The sequence below is a fragment of the Amblyomma americanum genome, unplaced genomic scaffold, assembly GCF_052857255.1.
Source record: "Amblyomma americanum isolate KBUSLIRL-KWMA unplaced genomic scaffold, ASM5285725v1 scaffold_12, whole genome shotgun sequence".
NCBI classification, from domain to species: domain Eukaryota; kingdom Metazoa; phylum Arthropoda; class Arachnida; order Ixodida; family Ixodidae; genus Amblyomma; species Amblyomma americanum.
Genome location: NW_027526484.1, coordinates 2,746,198 through 2,769,162, shown reverse-complemented (window position 1 = coordinate 2,769,162; position 22,965 = coordinate 2,746,198). Strand labels below are relative to the sequence as shown.

Here is a 22,965-nt window from a genome sequence, read left to right as displayed (position 1 = left end):
CTCAATACCTCTGTGAGTGCGTCGGTGGCTTCACTGATTTGTTGTAGAGTGCAGAAAAGCATCAATACAGTGCCGGTGACGTTCTACGCTATGAAGTTTGACCTCTCACTCCTGGATTACATTCACGCACCGCAAAATAACAGGCAATACCAGAATAAGCAGCACGTGGCATTCTCAATAAGCTTGCACTGAATTAGTATGACAGGTTTTCAAGGTTGCGTCTTAGATTTACAAAAGCGCGCCTCAATCTTTGCTGCTTGGCACTCCGCGTTAGAAATGCTAGGCATCTGATATATTCAATATATGTTGAAAGTAAGACCGTCTCTCCAAACAGCAATCAGTTAAGCGCCCCGAAAATGCCAGAACACAGTGGATGTCAGCATATCCCCGTTATGCTTTGATTACAGCCAATTTTTGGACACTTGTGGTACCTGTCTCTGGATTTCCAGTTCTTCCTTGTCAGTTTGCCGATTCTGTTGCTGCTGAAGAGGTAAGACAAGCTTCTATATGCTTATTTTCAGTCATACCCCAATTCAGTCATTACAGAAGACGCGTAGCCCGTGGTGCAGTATTAGCAAAAAATCTACTTGTTAACGTTGCGAATGAAGTGACTGAAAGCGTGCCGTTTTCCTGTTTCTCTTTGAAGTGACGAGAGAGAATGGTGATTGCAAGGAAGGGGGGGGGGGGCTGCTTTCACTTTGGTCTCAATATCAAAGAGAAAAACAGGAAACACGCGGTGGTGGTCCAAATCAGGTCCTATGGTGTCGCCTTGAGACGACAGCGTGCTGCTTCCGCTGATAGTTTCTTTGGAACAATGAAGCGTGCGAAACTCTTCAAACACTCTGCAGCTATTTTTGGCTCCGACTACTTGTAACCTGCCAAAAGATCTTTCGGATTCGCAGAAATGGCTTTGGCTTTATCTGCACATAAAACATTTGATTTGATGCTTTTTTTAATCACTGCGCCAGTGATTTCTCTGAAATAACGTCCATTTTTCTATTGTGTGTTTATGTTCTTGCAGGCACGCTGACATTGTTGGACCATTACTTTTTAAATATCGTGAATGTAGATTAGTAAACAGCCGGTTAATTATTAGTACGTGATTTGATCAGAGTTACCGTCTAAGCATTTCAACTAGTATAGCGGCAACGAACGGTTCTCTTTTTGTTTTTCATAGTACTCACCTCCTCCTTAGAGTCCTTCAGACTAGCAGTTTTGCGTGCGATTTATGTCTCCGTCTTTAATTTGATACTTTTCTCCGGGAGAACGAATGTTGTACTTTTTGAGCTCAAGTGCTATCACACCTTTCTGTTTTTCTAGTTATATGAGCTTTGTTTTCAATAACTCGCCAAATACTACCAAATGCTGTTAATTATGCGGGCAACAGGCCCCAAAACTGCTCATCTAAGCAGTTGACTCGCGTCTTCTTTACTTGTATTCAAAGAAAAGAAACAAGTTTGTTTTACCATTGATCACGTAGTTAACAGGAAGCCGATAGAAGCCTACAAGGTTGCTTAAAGAGGCTCTGAAGGAGCCTTACTGCCATCTGCATTGGCAAACGTAGTCTCGGTGGCAACTTGCTCTTTTCACCGCTCTTTCTTAATGAATTGCGTTGTCTTCTTATTAACATGAACAGCAGCTGCGTCATTTTTTAAAGCGCGCCACGTAAAACACTAAGCATACTGAACAAATGAAGAAAGAAGCAGCAGAATAGGCATAAAAATTTATTATAGTGATCCTTACATGCAGATACTTCAAGTTTCACAGGGCAGGACAGCCCACCTTTAATGCAATATAAAAATCACTGGCAAGTAAAGAGCACAGTAGTCACCCACAATTTCTTTTATATTAGTGCCAAGTTTACCAGCCTGAGTGATGCACAGGTCGGGCTGCTGAGAAATATCTTGTTTCATTTTTCTTTTCCCCGCTGCAGTCGTCCAAGGATAGCCGCGGCTGCCTTCGTGCTGTTGTCCTTCGTAGGCTGTTCCGTGGCAACATGGCAAGTGGCCGGCAACGAGATGACACCATTTATCGTTCCATTGACCGAGTCAATAACGTGAGTAAAAAAAAATGTTGGGAATTTCATTACCTAACATGACCTGCTCGGAACAAAAGCAGTCAATTCGTTGCCTTCTACCATACACATGCAACAATATCCAGCCGACGGCAAGCACAAGCATCAAAAATTTTAATAATCCCTGGCGTTTACTTCCACTTTCAGGGTACATGCTCGCGTTTATTCAAGACGAGCGATCATGCGCGCATTTCTTCATTTCAGGAAACAGAAAAAAAAGTGGTACGGGTTTAACGTGATGAGGGTTTAGCGTAGTTAAACCGAGTAGACCTGCGAAAGCAGGTGTTCATTATTGAATTAGAGAAGACACTTAAGCTCCGCCTTAAGGGTGTGACGCGATAGCTTTATTGGGTTAATATCCATATATGCTAAACAGGTTATTCTTTACTTAACATTCATAGATCGCGGTGAGTCCTCGTACCACTACCATCTCAGTGGCGCAGCGGTTAAGCGATGAGCCACTGCTCTGGCAGGTGGCTGTTTCTCTGACAGCCACCGGTAGGGATTGTACGACCGACGTTTCTCTTCCCGAGCAACCTCTCGCGACCAATCAATAATTTAACTGCCACCTGTCTCCCATGGGCGACAGCTGGCGCGACGCTCCTCCGAACTCACCCGAGCTTCTACCCATTGGCTGCAGCTTTCGCAACGTCACTCGGAGCACGGGACAACACCAGACAAGATTCTTGCTCGGGATTGGTACCGCTGAAGTAATTGTTTCGCACTAGTAAATGAACACAGGACGGCGGTGGCGACTACTAATTTCACTGAGTGTTTCTAGATGAAAGTGTACAATAGCGAATTCTGTCTGGAAAATAACGAAATAGTCGCGGAGATTCCGCATGCATGCAAGATGGACACACGGTAACAATAATAACCGCCGATTAGTGAAATCTAGTACGAATGAAACAGGCAAAAAATGACGGTTTAGCACGAACGAAATGCTAGAATCTATGCTGCGCTACATAAACAGAGACACTTGTAGTTAAAGAAATTCGCACTGCCACTTGGCGTACTTTCACTTCAGGCTAATACCTTTCTGTTATCTTAACATTTTCAGAAGTCGTGGGCGAAAATTTCTTCTGTTTTGAAGCTCTCTTGCGTGGAAAGTATAAACAAGTTCATTATGCACCCAAAACCAAATTAATATCCCAATGCTATCGCACTATAGCATACGCGTAGCACTGCGTACAGAGCGACAGTGTATCGAGTAATCTAGTAGAAATCGGCTGATAAGCAGCCTTTGCATAAGAAATGCTAACCAAGGTAGCGAACAGTCACAGGAAAACTGTTTTTATAGCGAAGGCTGTAATAGCTTAGCTGAAGCCAAACACAGGTTGTGGGCTCAACGGCAGCCGTGTAACGGTAGCCGTGCTCTAAAAAGTGCTTTTTTTGTTCAGAACCGTGTAGGGGGAGCCGCGGTTTCAAGGGGAGAGGGTGACTGTTGAGCAGGGGGCGCTGAGAAGAGAGGGCGCTGCTTTTAGATTTTTGAGGGGTTTCAAGACTGCCTAGGCGTGACGGTCGGCATCATTTGATGTCGGCGCTGATGACGAAGCACAGAAAACGTAGGAGGCTGGGAATGCGGTATTTCTGTTGCGTATAACTTAATAATGAGGGATTTAACCAGGGCCACCCTGATTCAGAGCGGTGGAAACAGCACGTATTGAACTAACGCAAGTGCCACATTGAAGGTGATCAAACGGCGAAGGCGGTATCCGCGCGAGAACCATCATATGCTATCTAGGGCATCAATACTGGCAGAACCAAGGCCTTACTGACCCTATTCAGTCGAGAAGGCTAGGGGAATGAGGGACTCGTTAGGATATGAAGGAAGCCATAAGTCACTGAAATTGAAGAAAGCGTGAAAGAATTGTGTTCTTTAATTTCTCGTTTTGGTCAATGACAAATTAGTAGTGTATTCATTTTATGCTGCGGAGTAAAATGATTAGTAAGCCGAGGAAAAAAATATGCCGCCAATGCGATACGTACCGACGACCGCCGTATGTCTCTTACGGTGCTCTAGGAATTGAACTATGGCGGCGGCCGTCCAACCTTCTACTTTTATGTTTATGGTGGCATTTTGGTGGTATATATTTTGGCATTATATATGCTCCTTGTTGCCTAGTCTGCTGAGTGCTCATCATAGCCACCCTCGTCCATAGCGGCCTTATCGAAAATTCTATACATGACAGCTCCGTACCTGCCATAATACACATGCTATATACTGACTTCCACTGTGTAGGGTTGAAATATGGAGGTACCAGGACTCGGCAGAAATTTAATATAACCCATCAAGGAGCATGTATGCCGTCTATGCATGCATATTGTAGAATCTGAAAACTTGAAAAATTACTAACATTGTTTATTAACAGTGACTGAAGGGGATACAGATCCGCCCATTTAATGAACAGTTAAGAGAGACACCAATACTTCTTTATGTTTCGTTTTTCTTTTCCGCAGGACATTCCTCAGGACTGGTTTCCACTACTACTTCTACCCATTCTACCACGCCGTGTGCTACTTCGTCGGCTGTATGACATATTTCTTCGTCGGAATATTTAAGGAGAAAAAGATTTCAAAGGTGAAAGCTCGCCCATTGTTTATTTTCGGGGAAAAGTTGCTTTGTCGGCATCCAAGATTCCCGAGCGAATTGTTCGCCTCATTTGGCCCACTCCTCAACATTCTGTTTTTTAGTTGAAGCCCGCCTCCTCATTAACATTCAGCAAGTTGGTTGGTGGTTTTCAGTATGGTACCGCATATAACCGTAATCTATAATGCTAACTCGGAGTCCTTTCACATACATGCAGGCCTCACTATGACACACACAGCTGCTCTTTAAAGCAAAAAGCAAAATTTTAAGGACTAATGGTGGGCTTCTCTGACACACCTGGCAATAAGCACGTAAGTAGGGAGCCTAATCACGACCACCAGCTCACGAACGTGTTGAGCAAGAAACGAAGGAGCTCCAGCTTTGCCTGTACAGCCTTCCAAGTCTCCGGCCAAGGGACCGTCCGTGAGTTAGCTTGCTCTGGTAGCGCGTCAGAGAGTTCAGTGTGACATTCATTTAAAGCAGAGGAAACCGATTCTTTCTGTAGCTGGAAGAGCAGCTAAGGGACTTCAGCTCCAGCATGGGTTTCATGTCCAACATTCATGGACAAAATTTTGAATATTCGAAAACTGTAATGTATTGCTAGCGAAATATTCAAGGTAATGGTCCACTCTTCCAATATATAACAAAATCTTTCTTTTATAGTTTTTCCATCGCTCGCATCAAGCAGTTAAGACTGCCATAGAAAGCCAGAGGCTAACACTTTTGACGATAGCAAAAAAAGTCAATACTGCCGAAGGGAGAACTGCGGATATATTGATTGCTATAGTGAAATCTTACAATCTATGAAAAAATTGCGCTGATAAACTCTTCTTTCCGTTCAAAAATTATTTTGTACAGAAATGTTTGGTAAGATTCTCTTGAAGAATTAAGGTTTTTCCTTCTTTACGCAAACAACATCTTCAGTTTCATACTCAAAATGTGGCCGCAATGAAATTCTCTCCTTAAAATGAGTAGAGACCACTCCTTATGTAAATTTAAAGGGCATTCCTGCTGAATCGGCCCCTTTGCTTGCGGTCGCTGAAACTGTGTACTTCCGACGTCTCTTGTGCCACCTTCTGTAAACATTTATACACAAATTTTCTGCGACCACACGTTTTACAATGATCGTTTGCATTTCATTTTGATCTAAAACTCTCTGTTTTCAGGCATGCCAGTTCGCGGCCTGGTTGTTCGCAATAGCCTGTGGGCTCTTCTGCATCTTCATTAAGGTACCCTGGTACCAAGTCAAAGACCCGACTACTGAGTTTGGGAAGTTATCTCTGGCGTTCTTCGACCGGATCCTGTGGTCCATTCTTATGTCCTGGGTCACTATCGCCTGCGCCACTGGACGAGGAGGTATGTCTAAGCCCTATATGCTGCCATCATTTGTCTCCATTCTTACCAAATGTTCCACAAACGATGAAGTCAGTTGAGAACAAAGAGAAAAATTCCGTCTTAATGAAATAAAATTAAGTCAGGCGAATCTAATACGCCCGACAGAAAGTTGATTTCAAGCTAATTAGGGTTTCCTCATTAGGTAGACGGTTTCTCATTAGCTAATGAGTAAAGCAAGAGCTAATGAGCTAATGATTTCAAGCTAATTTCAATCCAACGTGATGTGGCGAGTTCCACACATCGTCAAAGAAACTCAAATATATTTAGAAGTGGAATAAAGGCATAAAACCCAACTTGAGACAGAAAGGCTGGAAACACTGGAGGAGATCAATTGAAAAGGCTCTAACAGAAATGGCTAGCCCTTCAGTCCGGAGAGTGCATTTCCACAGTTTTATGTAACACCTTTGCCGAAAGTACAATTAGGCAACGCGGTTTTTTTCTGATGCGTGTATATGAGCGCTTATGACAAACTTCAGTTACAAATCTACGTTACGAACGAAAAACCCTTGTCTTCACCTCTGGAGATCGTTTGGTATTTAGGGGTGCCGTAACTGCATGCTCCACAATACGTCTCAGAAGCAAACGCCGTTGCCTGGTTACCTTTGACAAAAGGCGATACAAACGCAGCAGTTTCAGCGCACATATTTAAGTGCCAGCCAAGAAAGAACGCGGATGGTGCAGCTGTACACGGTAAAACAATCAAAGCAGACAACAGAGACGTTCGCTGAAAGTTCAACAGAAAACGGAGAGAGAAATTTTGTGCCAGTGATAGTTTATCAGAGTCTTTTAAACAAGAATAGCGGATGGTCATTCGAGCGGGTTATGCTACATTATTTGGCGAAAAGAAAATCGTTGCAGACCATGGTATCTCTCTTCGCTGAGCCGTCGCCTCCGAGGGGAACTTTTAAAGAGGCGTTTCAAATGACCTAACCTCTCTTATACCCTTCTGAAAATAGCACGCTTAACTGCGATTACGATGACCGTGGTTTTCGCTACCCGTGGTTACTGCTGTTCACACTGCGGACCAAACTGCGAGTACACCGCTAACCACGGTTATCGAGAACTGAGCTTGACGACGTTGGTTTGCGTCTCTAACCGAATGGCGGCCTCTTCGGAAGGAAAGTGCTCGTCGGCGTCCTAGTAACAGCTGGCCCGTATCAACAACGTACATTCTTCACACCAAATCACCTTTTAAGAGCGACACATTAAAATAGGCAGTGTCTATAGTGCCGTCATATATGGCGCTTTTACACATCCTTCGAGACCGACCGACGGGGCCGCAAAAGAGCACTGCAGCACCGTACCACGGTGCTCAGGCTGCGCATTCTATCGCCCTAACGTCGAAAAATGACCGCTCCTTACCGCATCATGAGAGCAGACGACAAGTTCCCAACATTCGCAGTGCCGGATGCCGCGAGCTTACCTCAGTGGTGCAACCCGCGAGCGTGGCGGACGACGACGCTCTGGCAGTGCGCTACTCTCTAGTCGTCGCTAGGCATAATTGGTTTCATATGGAAGCTACAGCGGACAGCGCTTTGCAATTCGTTAGCGCGATAGCAAACGTTCTACTCATGGCATAGTTTTAGTAGACGTTTTTAGCGTACCAGAGACGTACTATCGGAGATGTATACCGGTTTACCGGACCCCTCTTGCGCATGCGCAGGGACATTGTTGGGATGAGGGGGGCCACTGCGCGTGCGCAAGAGGGGTCTGGTAAACCGGTATATGTCTCCGGTAGCACGTCTCCGGTATGCTAAAAACGTCTGCTGTCAGCCCCACTGTCTCGTACTAAAATAAAGATGTGGTCTATTCCAGCGACGCCGTAGCAGGGGCGCTAGCGCACAAGCAGACCTGGCGAGCCGCGGCGCGCCTTTGGCAGCCATACTATGCAGCTGTGAGGAGAAACTTGCTAGTATCGCAGTTCTCACTGCAACCAGCTTCTCGATACGGGTCAGCCGTCCTTAAGAAGAATTCCTTTTTGACATTCTTTTATCCCAGTGCTTATTATTTATTGGGACAACCCTTTGAGTGCGAAGGTACTATTTCGATGGGTCAACCCTGAGCAAGATCTTGGTATGTTTGCACGTTTGCGGTGTTTGCGGGTTTGTGCCAAGGGAAAGTAACAAATAAAATAAATCAAATAAATATCCCTGACTGAGAGTCAAACCCACGGTTGAGCGGACAGGTAAGCTTCGCAGGCCGCAGCGCGAGAGCCCTATAGGCTATCGCCGCAGCGTTTTTTCTTTATTGCATGGATATAGTGCGGAAAAGAAAAATCTGAGTGCGTATGCCTCAAAATACCAGGCTGTGTAATACGGTCCCACCATACCCCTGCACGTCCCCACCTTCCCTTACATCAATACTCTGGGAGGCACACACATGCATCTTGTCAGGGGAGACAGCTAGGCTGCTCTTCTATAGGGCAGCATATACTCCCCACAAGAAAGCGCACTGCCCACGAAACAAAGATTTCGACGATCGCGGTGATTCGACCGCACACACCTCGTGTTGAACTGCAACACCCTCTTGCGCAGTGCATTGCACGTGGTGCTGTTCATCGCAAATACTACTGTCAAACTTATTCGCGCTTTGAGCTATCTGGTGGCGGAGAGATGTGCGTTGCATGCGTTGGTGTGGAACACGTTGCGGCAGATACACAACACTTGAGGAATACGCGTTGACGTTGGCAACATTGATGCACAAACCTGGTACTGGAGCATAGGCCGCCGGTGTGCACTAGGTGAATTTTCATTGACGATGCAAAAGTTGAACACGCGCATAACTGGCACCCTGTGTCAGCGGACACCTCAATCGTGCTTTCAGGTAAGCTGCGGTGGTGTCCACCTGCGAAAAACTGTGCTTTCGCAAAGTACTTCGTGCTTAGCAATGCTAAACCGCCAGCAACGTGTTTGCTTGGCGCGGACGGCTTGTGGGAGGCGCGGTGGCGTATGATGATTGAGGCAGTGCTATCAACGGGTGGCACTGTCGAACGGCACTCTAGATACTGCGTTGTAAATAACAAAGATATCTGAAAATGTAGCCTCGCTCTGCCGATGATCTGCTCATTTAGTTTGTTCCACCCAAGCGGCCATTGGCTGCGCTAACCAAGAACCGAGGACAGCCGTGTGACATCGGCGAGCTGCGATTCGCGATAATTTCAGTTCTCTAACCACTGTTAAGCTTAACCGCGGTTAGACTGCCCGTGGCATTAGATGCCCCGCGTACTACCGATTACAGTTCTGTCGGACTTGAGTGGTGCTCAGCAGCACTATATAGACCAGAGTTCTCCGAACTTTTCGGCAAGACTTATGCAATTCAGACTTATCAATGCTTTAGGTTTTAGAAATTTTAGATTTATCAAGCAGATAAAGTTGAAAAAGTACAATAATATAAAACACAGACCTACGGCATAAATGGCAACCTTTTATTTATTTTTAATATTTCAATTCAACTTCTCTGGGCAGTACACAACCTATGGACACAAATGTACAAATAGCTAGTAACACAAACAGAAATTAATATTTTTAGAAATGCAAAACGCACACAATATAAATACGCGGCCATATGAGCAGAAATGAAATGTCCAAATATGCGCGGCGTCTTGTGGTTGCTAGCTCCGTAGGAATGTCAGTACAAAGATATTCCCTTCAAGGGAGACAGAGAAGCACAAAGGAGAGGTGTAATGCGAACAGTGCAGCTGATGTGAACCGTGGCTACAAACCTATTGTGCGCATAATTAGCAGAGGCTTCAAGTATTCATCAGACAAATTGGATCTTTACTTGGATCTCACGTACTTCATCTTTGAAGTGTAACAAATTGCTTGCGGCTGCAGGTCCGATCCGTCAAAATGAGCGAACTGAAAACAGAAACAGTTTTCTAGCATGATCGAGTGCTAGTCGAAAATAATTGCCAATAAAAAGTCTGACGCGATGGATGCGCGAGACCAGGTTTAGTGCGTGGTCGCCGCGCGGGCTTGGGGCCGTGCACCCGTGGTTGGGTTGTGACCCGCCCCGACGCGGTTGGAACAACTCCGCAGGCTGTAGTTTTATGGCGCCTGCAGTAAAAACCTGAGCGGCTATGGCGACCTTCGAACGCCGCAAATCCGTGCTTGACATCTGCTGCGTGTGTCGAGATACGTCGAATATTTGCTTGTCAATTCACCACGGTCCGTTTTTTCTTCCTTTTTTCCTTAAAGATTACAAACCGGCAAGATATAAAAGACCACTGCTTAAAACGTCATGTTTATTTCCTTGCTTGAGAATCTCCGATAGTGGCTGCCTGGAATAAAAGTATGTATGAACTTAGCTGGCAGAGTTAATAGGGTTTGGTAGGACTGGAGTCTGCAGAAGGGACTACGAATGAAAAGAAAGCGACATTAACAATGGACCAATCTTTAAAAGTATGCATTCGATGTGGACCGACACCGCTTCATGGATCTACTCCAATAGATTCTTCTGAATGCTTGTTGGACTTTTTTATTGGGAAACTGCCTGCTCCTTTTCTTTGTTTCCTGTTGATTGTTTGCTTTTGTTACAAATGTAATAAAATCTTGCTTCATACCCGAGTTGACTCTTGTTCTGATGATTTCTTTAAATGATACATGCTTGCCTGGTACATACCCGCTGACCTGCCTACCCACCCACAAGCACTCTATACATACGTGTGGTAAAAAATGTGTACATGAAAATTCGAAGGGCAATAAAAATTAATAATACTTTTATTATTATATTACTAAACAATAAGAACTGAAGGGACACAAATTTATGGAAGGGTAGAGCCAACTTTTGAGCCTTTCTGCATTTCTTGCTGCGTGTAATCTTCACGATGACACCACCTTAACACGCCGCAAGCTTTTTACGGTGTTCACAAAATCGTCCAATAACCCCTCTAATAATCGTTATTTCAAAACTTGCGCATTCGATAAAACGAAATATGAGAAATTCACGTTGGCTTAAAGTACTCAAGCTAAGAATTTCGATGCAATAAAAGAGTTTTGTGAAATTTGCACCCAAAAGGTCTATTGCTTGTTAGTTTGCAGGCCATCAATGTTTTTAGGAGGTTATGTACGCTTCAGCTTGTATTACACAAGGGCCGAAGTCGAATGTGCCTTTCATAAATTCGCGGCTTGGAACAGCGTCACACAGTGCAGAACACTAACAGAAATTAAGAGCACAATTGAACTCACAGTGGGGCCTTAGAGCATGTGTTGAAAGGATGCGAACCTTGTAAGATTTCTGGCGACAGCCGGTGGTCTGATTCAGCTGCGTATTCGGCCCGGACACCTGCAACCAGGGTCACTGCACGGCGATAGGCATCTTGGTTCGCACGGCCGGTCCTCGCGTGGTTTATTGGATTCGAGACGGAAGATTCCACTGCCGTTTGTAAACAACATTGTTCCCGGTAGATCGACCGTGCGGCACGGAGGCAGTTAGCGACCGCCAGAACTGAGCAGGGGTGACTCACCCCTTCAACTGTGCCTGCTGGCCGGCGCCTCGCCCATTCGGACTTCCCGGAAGACGTGTCCGACTTGACAGCGGGAGAACTGTCGTTCGGACGCGAAGACAACGCTCTCTCTGGTGGGGGCGATTGTCCAGCGGCACCCTCTCTCTCCGGCGAGGCATGTGACGGGGGCGTGTCCCTATGTGAAGTGGTGTGTGCGTGTGTACGACACCGCAAGTTAGGCCACGCCCAACCTGGCGAAGACCTCCTCGAACCTGGGGAATCCTAGGGACCAGACCCTTTTTAAACCGGACGACGAGTGCCGTGAGGAAGGAATCCTCGATCATCCTCAGATCTTCTCAGATCCTCAGACCTTCCCCCATCACCCTCCAATGGGTTCCAAAATCTCGTAAAATATGTAAAATAAACCACCTGTACAGTTTCCTTCATAACCAAGTCCGACAACGTCATTCGGAGAAGGGACCTGCGGCGCTGAAAGAGTCAGCTCACTCAAGGACCCCTCGTCCCCAACAACTGGTTGGCAGCAGCTGGGATGGACCGTGCGACATTGTGCTTTCTCAACCGGTAAGCGTTTCGGCATTTTGATATAGGATTCGCCAGGCTTCAGATGTTGAGAGAATAATCTAGAATCACTGGGAAGTGTATGTCAATTGAGAAAGGGTAATCTCACGACATTTTGAAGATAGCATTGCCAAAGCGGAGAAAGCGTTGTCATGGACCTTATGAAATTGTCAAAGTCGGACTTGCTGTTGTTATGCGAGGAACTGTCAATAGAAGTACAGGAAAAAATTACAAAACTTTAAATATGCAAGACAATTAAAAAACACGTAGATGACGATCAGCTGGTAGATACGTGGAATTTGGTACAGGAAGAAAAAAGAAAAAGGGAAGCGGAATGGGAAAAAGAGAAAGAACGGCAAAAGTGGGAAGCTGAAAAAGAAAGAAATATAAAGCGATTGCAGCTTGAAAGCGAAAATCGAAAAAAGGCGACAGTACGAGAGCCGGGTCTCCTGAAAGAGTAAGCTATGTACAATCATATAGAATGAACAGATTCATGCAGCCCTATGAAAGTGGAAGGGACATAGGATTTTACCTGGGAAACATTGAGAGAACTTGCGAAAGGGAGAACTTTGCTCGCAGTACATGGCCGCAACGGCTTCTGGCACTCTTGCCATGTGAAGTAGCTGAAGTCATAGCGAGACTTAGCACACAAGACGCAGCTGACTACGAAAACGTCAAAGCCAGCCTGCTAAAAAGGTACCGGCTGTCAGCCGAAGCTTTCCGACAGCGATTCAGGAACGCAATGAAAAACGATAGCGAGGGCTATCCGGATTTCGCGTATGGCCTAAAGACGAATCTGCTAGAGTGGCTAAAAGGAGCCGAGGTTTGTGAAAGCCGAGACAAAATCATCGAGTGTTTTTGCCTTGAGCAATTTTACCGAAGCATTCCCCAAGTGGTGAAACTGTGGGTTCAAGACAGGGAAAAAAGTCGACACAGTTGAAAGGGCAGCTGAGCTAGCAGAGGAGTACGTTTCGCGCAGAAGCTTGAGCACTGAAGAGGGTGCGTCACACGCTCGAAACGCGATGCGAAAAAAGGGCCTTGCAGAAAGACTCGAAGTGCTAGAAGTTCGGAGATATCGGAGGCAACGAAGGTAGCGCCAGAAAAGCTTGAAGAACAGGCGAAGAGACAGGGAGCTGACAAAGCCGCGAAAAAAGAGTTTGAGGCTAGTAGGCCATTTCGTTGCTACAACTGCAATGGTGTCGGGCACTTTGCAGCCAAGTGTACAAAGCAACGTTTGGTGTTCTCGTGCGTCGAGGATAACGCCGAGAATATAGAGCTCCTTAAGCCATACCTGCACGAGCTGCACGTTAACGCGAAACCGTGCAGGGTGCTTCGAGATAGCGCCGCGACGATGGACGTTGTCCACCCGTCTTACGTGTCAGTGGACGATTTTGCGGGAGAAGTCTTGTGGATAAAACAGGCAGTAGAAGAACACAGTGTATGCCTTCCCATAGCTAGAGTGAGAATTTGTGGACCGTTTGGAGAGCTAATCACTGAGGCCGCAGTTTCGAAGGCCGTGCCACTTCAATATCCTTACCTCTTCTCAAATCGATCAGACCAATTGCTACGCGAGAGAGGCCAGAAACTCGGAAGCGGGGTGATACAAGCTTTCACAAGATCGAAAACTCGTCAGCTCGCATCTCAGCTAAGTCAGATTCCCGAACCTCAGGTAGCCAGAGACGCACCAGCCAGCATATCGTTGCAATCAAATGAGGAGGGAAGGAAACCAACGAGGAATGAAATCCAGACAGCTGACCGAGCAAATGAGCGACGAGGGACTTCAACCACTAAGTCGGTAGAGGAATCAGAAAACGCTGAAGGATCCGTTTTATCTCCAACATCGCGCAGTTTTGATCGCCTTCTGCAGGTGAACAGGGAGTCCCTAATAAAAGAACGGAAGCAGGATCCCACTTTGGAAAGACTGCACCTTACAGCTAAAGAGGGCATCGCGAGACGCAACATAACGATGCATGAGAAGGGAGGCTTACTATACCGACACTACCAGGACAGAAAAGGCAAAGCATTTGATCAGCTGGTCGTGCCCGAAAAATACAGATCGGACATTCTGAGTCTCTGCCACGAAAATGGCTGGGCAGGACATCTGGGAATCAATAAAACAAAGAAGCGGCTATTAATGGAATATTATTGGCCGGGTTGTTTCAAAGATGAAGAACGCTACGTAAAATCATGCGATGCGTGCCAGCGCGTGGGCAAGCCGGGAGAGACATGGAAGGCTCCACTGAAAATTGTTCCATTGATCTCGGAACCCTTTCGCCGGCTTGTAATAGACACAGTAGGCACTTTGCCTACAACGAAATCAGGCTATAAGTACTTGCTTACTATGCTATGTCCCGCCACAAAATTTCCCGAAGCAATTCCGTTGAAGGACTTGAGCTCCACAGAAATAGTCGACGCCCTTTTGTCAGTGTTCGCGAGAATAGGATTTCCGGCCGAAATCCAAGCCGATCAGGCGACGGTCTTTACAAGCGCCTTGACGACCACATTCCTAGAAAGATGAGGAATAAGATTGTTACACAGCTCGGTGTACCATCCGCAGTCCAACAGTGTAGAGAAATGGCATTCGGTGCTGAAGCGGGTGCTACGTGCTCTTTGTTATGAGCATAAAGCAGACTGGGAGGATTGTCTACCGGCCACACTTTTCGCTTTACGAACAGTCCCCCATGAAGCTACGGGGTTTACCCCAGCTGAACTCGTGTATGGAAGAGCCCTCCGCTCTCCCCTCCGAATGCTGAGAGAAATGTGGGAAAGGACAGGAGAGAACCAGACAGTGGTTGAGTACGTGCTTCACCTACTGGACCGCCTTAACAACACGAAGGAATTAGTAAATCGAAATATGAAACCTGCCCAGGAGGCCGCCAAGGTCTATTATGACAAAAACGCGCGCCTTCGAGGTTTCACCGCGGGCGATCGCGTGATGATCCTCCGGCCATCGAAAAAAAAACAAGCTGGAAGTTCACTGGGATGGTCCAGTAGGAGTGTTCCAAAAACTTTCGGAGACGAATTACGCGCTAAGGCTTCCAGGCAGGGGAAAGCAGGTGAGAATCTATCATTGTAATCTGATGAAGCCGTTCGTGGAACGCAGCGGGATCGTCAATCTGACTCTAAATGAACCAGAAGAGCTGGACAGCGAGAGTCAGGGTTGGAAGGGAGGTGCTGACGCTAGTGACAACGTGGAGAACATTCTGGCTCACTCCGTGAATGCAGATTTCCTAAGCGGGACACAGGTCGACACGCTAAAGCAGTTGTTGAGCGAATTCGCTTACCTGTTTAGCAGTCGCCCGGGAAAGACACACCTCCTGAGACACGAAATCGAGCTCACCTCTGATGAGCCGGTACGGTCGAAACCCTACAGGGTATCACCGCGGCAAAAAGAAATAATGGACGCGGAAATTCAGTGCATGTTGGAGTTAGTGGTTGTAGAGCCAGCAGAAAGTGACTATACCTCACCGCTAATTCTTGTTGAGGCCCCAGGGAAAGATCCTCGTCCCTGCGTGGATTATAGAAAGCTGAATACAATTACCAGGGATCAGCTATACCCGATTCCCAACATAGAGGAAAGGATATAAAGGTTGAGCGGCGCGAAATTCATTTCCACCCTCGATCTCGTACGAGGATATTGGCAAGTTCCCCTCTCAGAAAGGACGAGCAGGTATGCCACTTTCATCTCCCCAGCGGGCACCTTTCGACCCTTAATGCTTAGTTTTCGGTTTAAGAATGCCCCCTACAGCTTCTCGAAACTCATGCACATCGTACTGAAGGACATGCAGTGCTTTGCACTCCCTTATTTAGACGATGTGGCAATTTTTTCGGAAACCTGGCAAGAGCATGTAGAACACCTAAGGACCTTGTTTTCCAGTTTATGACAGGCTGGACTGACACTGAAGGCAGAAAAGTGTAGATTTGGTTGCGCACAGGTGACGTACTTGGGCCACGTTGTAGGCCAGGGAACTAGGAGCCCATCCGAATTAAAGATTGCCCCGATCGCAGCATTTCCGGAACCACGGACGAAAACGGACATTCGCTCATTTTTGGATTAGTTGGGCACTACCAGCGATATATTCCTAGCTACTCACAGCGGGCTAGTCCCTTAACTGACGCCTTGCGAAAGGGAGCACCTACTAACGAAAGTTGGGATAACCAAAAAGAAAACGCCTTCAAAAGCCTGAAGGAAGCACTCGTGTCCCGACCCTTCATTAGACCCCTGACTATGGGAAAGAGTTCATAGTCCAGTGTGATTCCAGTGATAGAGGGCTGGGTGCTGTCTTAAGCCAAGTTGGCTACGACCATGAAGAACACCCTGTTCTGTACATCAGCCGCAAACTGACCAGTAGAGAGGAAGCGTACAGCACTTCCGAAAAAGAGTGCGCGTGTTTAGTTTGGGAAGCACAGAAGTTGTCGTGTTACCTGTACGGAGCAAACTTTGTATTTGAGATTGACCATTGTCCTTTAACGTGGCTGCGACAGATGTCCCCCAAAAATGGTTGCTTGCTCAGATGGAGTCTGGCTCTCCAACAGTACAATTTCTCGGTGCGTTATAAGAAGGGGAAACTGCACGGAAAGGCTGATTGCTTGAGCAGACTGATGTAAGCGGGAGAACTAAGAGGAATCTCCTCCTGTGTGAGTTTTTTTTTTACTTTGTTCCGAGTAATCCGGCTGTGGCAGTTTCAAAAGGGGATGTTTCACGCTCAATCGGCACAAAATTAACCCAAATGTGAACACAATTTTTTAAACGTGTGTTGTTGTCAATGGAAGAAGCCTGGTGATTCTTTGGCGAAGTCCGAGCGCTTGCGGGTGGGGCAGTGCTTTGCCGTTTGGAACGTCCCACCTGCGCTTTCCTTTGTTGGTGGTGCTTTGGGTTCTGCCTTGGGGGCGATGATATTGCAATCCAGGGGACCAACACGGACGCCATCTCATCTCTTCCTGCCCAGCGGTCGTCAACGCTGGACATTCGAGATTTTTCGGGCCGCGGAGGAGCTGTAAGGTTTCTGGCGACAGCCGGTGGTCTGATTCAGCTGCGTATTCGGTCCGGACACCTGCAACCGGGGTCACTGCACGGCGATAGGCAACTTGGTTCCCACGGCCGGTCCTCGCGTGGTTTATTGGATTCGAGACGGAGGATTCCACTGCCGTTTGTAAACAACATTGTTCCCGGAAGATCGACCGTGCGGCACGGAGGCAGTTAGCGACCGCCAGAACCGAGCAGGGGTGACTCACCCCTTCAACTGTGCCTGCTCGCCGGCGTCTCGCCCATTCGGACTTCCCGGAAGACGTGTCCGACTTGACAGCGTGAGAACTGTCGTTCGGACGCGAAGACAACGCTCTCTCTGCTGGGGCCGATTGTCCAGCGGCACCCTCTCTCTCCGGCGAGGCATGTGACGGAGGCGTGTCCCTATGTGAAGTGGTGTATGTGTGTACGACAACGCAAGTTAGGCCACGCCCAACCTGGCGAAGACCTCCTCGAACCTGGGGAATCCTAGGGACCGGACCCTTTTTAAACCGGACGACGAGTGCAGTGAGGAACGAATCCTCGATCATCCTCAGATCTTCTCAGATCCTCCGACCTTCCCCCATCACCCTCTAATGGGTTCCAAAATCTTGTAAAATATGTAAAATAAACCCTCTGTACAGTTTCCTTCATAACCAAGTCCGACAACGTCATTCGGAAAAGGGACCTGCGGCGCTGAGTCAGCTCACTCAAGGACCCCTCGTCCCCAACAACCTGCACAAAGCTGAGCAATGCTGCACAAAAGTCGCCATGCCCGGACCGGATTTCGTTGCCCTCCTGCTGTTCAGGAAGCTACATACGCCTGTAAAATGCTTCTTTAACTTTTTTCCGAAAGGTGGAAGGACGATATGCACAGCCGTTATGACACTTTTAAAGAAACCTTGCATCAGGAAGAAAGCTTTTTATACTCGCTGCTGCCCGTCATGTCGATGCCCGAAGCAGTCGAAGTCTTAATTAGTTCGCAGCGCCAATACATTCAGTGGCAAGATGGACAAGAAACTAGACACGCCGCATGGAATGAAAAATTGACAAGACCGGCGAAAATAATAAAATGTTCGGAAATAACCATAATTCACAGCAAACTCCTCATGCGATTCATCACGACACTAAGACGGTGTGAATGCCACCAAGTGCCTTCTTCTTTGAGGAGCAGAGTCAGTATTCTAAAGCTGTGCATTTCCAGTTGTCAATTTCGTGTCCATTTGGTCCTCGGTCATTGGTTATTCAGATATGCCCGCGTTTTTTAAGCGTCTGTGGGATGCGACACAGCCATTGGATGTGGGCGACCGGACGTCACCATTGGCCGCCTATCGCAGCCAATGGCAACCGGAGGTCAGGACCAATCACCTGCTGTTGACAGAGCGCTGCGATGCACCTCACCACTATAGCTGTATACAGCAGCCAATCGCAGCCGATGGTGGTGTCCAGTCGCCAACAGCTCAATGGTCGGGTCGCACCCCATGGACGCTTGAAAGCGGAGGGTATATCTGAATGACCATTCACAGAGGACCAAATGGACGTGAAATGGGCAATGAAGAATGGACAGCGTACAGAATATGGCCCCAGGAGAATGAGCTACAATTACCCAGCGTAGTCACCAGAAATGGTGCCTAGTTGCTTTTTCCTTTTTTGCCCACATGAACGTGCAGTACACTCTAAAAAGGTACTCACATCCTGAGGCGAAATCCTCATCTTTCTAATAACTGTGCTTTGTTACAACATGCCCGAGAGCGCAAATCTATATAGGTAATGTAGTCGATGTTACATGTGCGGTGTCATTAAGTGGATTTTAACAAGGGCTTCAGGTGTCGCAGTCTGAGAAAAATTAGGGCGCCTTAGAGGTCAATTACCGTAAACAAACCGCTTTAGCGCTCCAGTTGTGCCATATAATTCTTAACATCTTTTTTAAGTAATCAATGGCAAGGCAAAATCACGTCTACTTACAGAATGTGCGTACTCTCACTCTGGAAGACAGCTGTAAACGTGTCTGTCGACTGAGCCTCTCGCTCTGATTTTGCACAGCGATGGAATTAGGAGCTGGTCTTTGTTTATTATCGTAGTTGTGCTCATTTCTTGTTCGTTTAGTCAATTCTAAATGGTAGGCGCAATGTCACCATCTATTGCTGAGAACGTAAACGCGGGCGAAGACCATGCGAGCAGCACGGAGGACATCTTGATGGCCGTCTCACCTTCGCACCGAGGGATGACGCCAGCACTCGTTGCAATAAAATGGCCACTTCTTTATATTTTATCCAACCGGCCCCACAACGGAGGAACCGAAATCCCATTCACATTGAATAACACACGTCTATTGGAAATCAAACAGGGTTTGATGGCAGTCTACGAGTGGCTTTCTTTTTTCTTAAATACGACTGAAAAGAATAGGTATTTTCAGAAGCGCGGCTGTTCACGACTGTAAAGTGGAAGGAAGGCTTTTTTAGGTCCTTCGAAAACATTACTACAGGCCTAATTTCCACAGTGCACCATGTGTGTTTTCATAACCCCTGTATCTTCTCGTATATCTAGAAAGGACAGTAATTTACGACGCTAGTGTATCCCTTTCAACTGCAGCGAGTGCTTCGAAAATGCATTAACACGACTGTGCTCTTTTCTCTTACCATCTCTGCTCATACATATGTGTATTCTGTTTTATTTACTATATTAAACGAAATCATTTTTGTATTTCCACCTGTCTTTCCGCGAACGCAGGCTTCTTAAACACGTTCCTGTCGTGGAGCTTCTTCACGCCCCTGAGCAGGCTAGCCTTCGGCGTGTACATCATCCACGTGCCCTTTGTACAGCTTTGGTTGCACATCTCCAGAGAGAGGTTGTTCTTCTCGCACTTTTTTGTGGTAAGTAACCTGACCTAAATATTTTATTTTTGTTAACAGATATGCACATGTGAAAAATTGAGCCCATTTTAGGTCGAGACGTGAATTCGTTTTTTTTTAATTTCTTCACCAGTACGCGCGCATGACTTTTGAGAACCAAGTTTCGTTTATAATGCTACTGTATATTGTGTTCTTTTAAATCAGGTTTATTGATCTATTAGAATACTGACACTAACGAGGCGAGAAAAATTTACTGCACTCACCTACTATGCCGCGTTAATAAATATTTCGTATGACCGCAGGAAGTAATGAATTATGTTGTACATGAGAGAGTGTATTAGTTTAAACAGAGAGAACGTGCACTGGCTTGTGACTGGTGATATGTCCACCACTAGCACTGCCGTGAGCAGAGCAAAATGAGGTGAGAGGAAGGCAAAAGAGAAAGGAAAGCTGCCTGGAAGCTTTCAGACTGCCGACGTTGTACGCTGCATACGAGATGCATCTATTAACCAATAAACATTTAAAATATTCCAATTGAAACGATATTTCTATTATTCATCGTAAATTGTAAGCGCGTAATATGTGGCGCACAGCAGCATCTAAAGGGCACTAGAAGGTGGTACTCAGTAGATGTCTTGAATGTCTTGAAATATAGGCTGAACAGGCGCATACCGACCTTCAAGGGTTCATGCAATGTGATGTTCGCGGATATATTTAATTCACTTTCACCCCGGGCGCGTTGTCTAAGATCTAACGGTGCACTTTTCAATGGGCACAATGGGCTGTGCGCGTCAGTTATACGCTGAATGCAAATACTGTACACAGATAAAAAAAATTGCAATATGTTGCATTCATAATCCTGTATTCCGTTCATAAACTTGCTCTTAACTGCACTCTATAATTCCGATTTCCCGACTGGACACAGTAAAATACCACCTAGCTCTCCGACATGCTCAAGTGTGACTGGTTAGTAAACCCGACCCAGTTTGGCGAGCTCCCAGAACTCGGCGCTCTAGCGCTTCCTTCAGCGCGATGGGGGAATTTATATACCACAATTTCACCTGCCCGCTTTTGTTAGGTTCATGAAACCGTTAGTGTATCTTCTCTAGTATAAGTCTAATAAATGGGTATAACTCATAGAGCGTTCCTGCTCCCTTCGAGCCACCAGCGTCAGTGCTGCGCGAGTGTGACTCTGGCAGCGCGCACTAGCTTTTTTACAGCGCTAGCTGTTACAAGAACGATCTTGCGCATTCGCGTCTAGTGTCGCCACCATAACACGACCGTGAAGGGCAGAGCGCAATCGTAGCAAGAAAGGAGGAACAGAAGGGGAAAGGGAAAGGACTGCGTATGCGGCTCAGTCAGTCGCCGGAGCGGTCAACGATGCAGCGGCGGAGATTTGGAGCACCAGAGCAGAGAGCGACGCAGTTGCGTAGATGGGTAGAGGGCGCCTCGCCAGAAGCGACGGAGTGGCACTGATGTCACAAACGGTGCCGGATTGTCGCTGTGGCAGCTGAGTAGTGCAATGTATGAAGCAAAGCAACGCTTGGGAACGTCGGCAAGCCAAAGGGGAGCTGGGGTAGTCTGTACAACGTCGCAAGCGAATGCAACAAAAGGGGAATGTCGAGTATACAACTGCGCGGTGCGTCAAGACCCCAAAGTGGGGGTCGGGTTGCGGCGGGAAAGCAGTAGACGCCAAAAGTTTGAAGCGCGAGCTCGGGATGTTTTGCGAAATCGCGAATGACGCGAAAAACCCGAAGTGTGAGCTTGCCGCCCTGCGTCGGCTACTGCAAAAACACAGCAGAGCTAGGCAAGCTTGCGAAAAGCTCAACGCAAACGAAAAAGTTCAAAAAAGCAATAAAAAAGCTATCTGAACAATCTCTTGCTTGCATTCAAGTGGCACACACTGGGAACAGCTAAACTAAACTTTTTTGTTCCATAGCATATTTGGTGATACCAGTTCACTAGTGTTGCGCCTGAAACCTTTAGAGAGATATTCACATGCACCTTTCAAACTCAATGTTTGGCTCGCTCATCTGCATGCTTAAGGTGTTTACGAAACAAATTATAATTCCCGTTATTTCAAGCACTGATTCATTTTGTGCCTTGCTTCCGTTTATTGACAGATGTCCTTCTTCTTCACTATACTTGTCTGGAGCTTCCTGCTCAGCTACCTGCTGTTCATCATCTGCGAGGCACCGACGGGAAAGCTGGAGAAACTCATCTTCGAGCCACTACGTAGAAGGATGAGCAAGGAGGCTATTGGTGTGCTGCCACATGCTGATGGTGCTGAACACAAATTACCGAGGGTAGCCCCGACTCGGCGAGCTGAAAAGGTAGCCTCGCTAGAAAACAGCGACGACAAGAAGACGTCTAATGGGTGGCATTACGAAAAGGGGAACCTGACAACGTGTCATCTCTGAATCTCTAGTTGCACAGATCGTAATGAACAAACTCAGGACCGCTATGCTTCTCGAGAAAAGTAATGCAAGTGCTATGTCCTTAGTGCCGTTGAAAGTCCGTTATAAAAGATGGGATCACAAATCCCGCCCTTTTGTGGCTTAAGGATATAATTGCTTCTGGGGACTGCATTAGAGGAAGCTTTTTATCGAGACAATGAAGCAGCCACGCTGGAGTAGTCTTTGTTTTTTTGTGGTCACATTCACACTTTCCTAGAGGCCACGAGAAGGGTTTTTTTGTTGTTATGGGCGCTTCCCGTGTGTAGGAACCTGACGTGCTTTCAAATAAATCTTGTTGGAAGTAACCACTTGCGTTTTCCTGTGCTACTTCTTCGCCTTTGCCTTTTCTGGGCTCTTTCAGCGACCCTGAACTACCGACAAGCCCGGACACCCTGAATCTGCCAAGACTATTGGCGACATTCATGACCTGGAGGTGGCGGTTCAAGAAATCCTATATTGAGCACATAAAGCAACGCTATCTAATAAGGCAGCGTTATGTATAGGGCTCCTTCAGTGAGCATCCTAGATACAATCGCGCTTGCTTTCAAACTGCACAGAAAACTCACGGTTG

The 22,965-nt window shown here is 46.8% G+C and overlaps 1 protein-coding gene across 1 annotated transcript in view; it reads left to right on the top strand.

Moving 5' to 3' along the window:
• Nucleotides 1-22,699, top strand: part of LOC144111867 (nose resistant to fluoxetine protein 6-like) — a 52,656-nt gene extending 29,957 nt beyond the window's left edge. Inside the window, exons 10-15 of the mRNA XM_077644893.1 lie at nucleotides 408-490; nucleotides 1,934-2,056; nucleotides 4,535-4,655; nucleotides 5,831-6,020; nucleotides 19,817-19,959; nucleotides 22,062-22,699. Coding sequence (XP_077501019.1) covers nucleotides 408-490; nucleotides 1,934-2,056; nucleotides 4,535-4,655; nucleotides 5,831-6,020; nucleotides 19,817-19,959; nucleotides 22,062-22,358 — 957 coding nt within the window. The 3' untranslated portion in view covers nucleotides 22,359-22,699. The remainder of the gene's footprint in view (nucleotides 1-407; nucleotides 491-1,933; nucleotides 2,057-4,534; nucleotides 4,656-5,830; nucleotides 6,021-19,816; nucleotides 19,960-22,061) is intronic.
• Nucleotides 22,700-22,965: the final 266 nt, after the last annotated feature.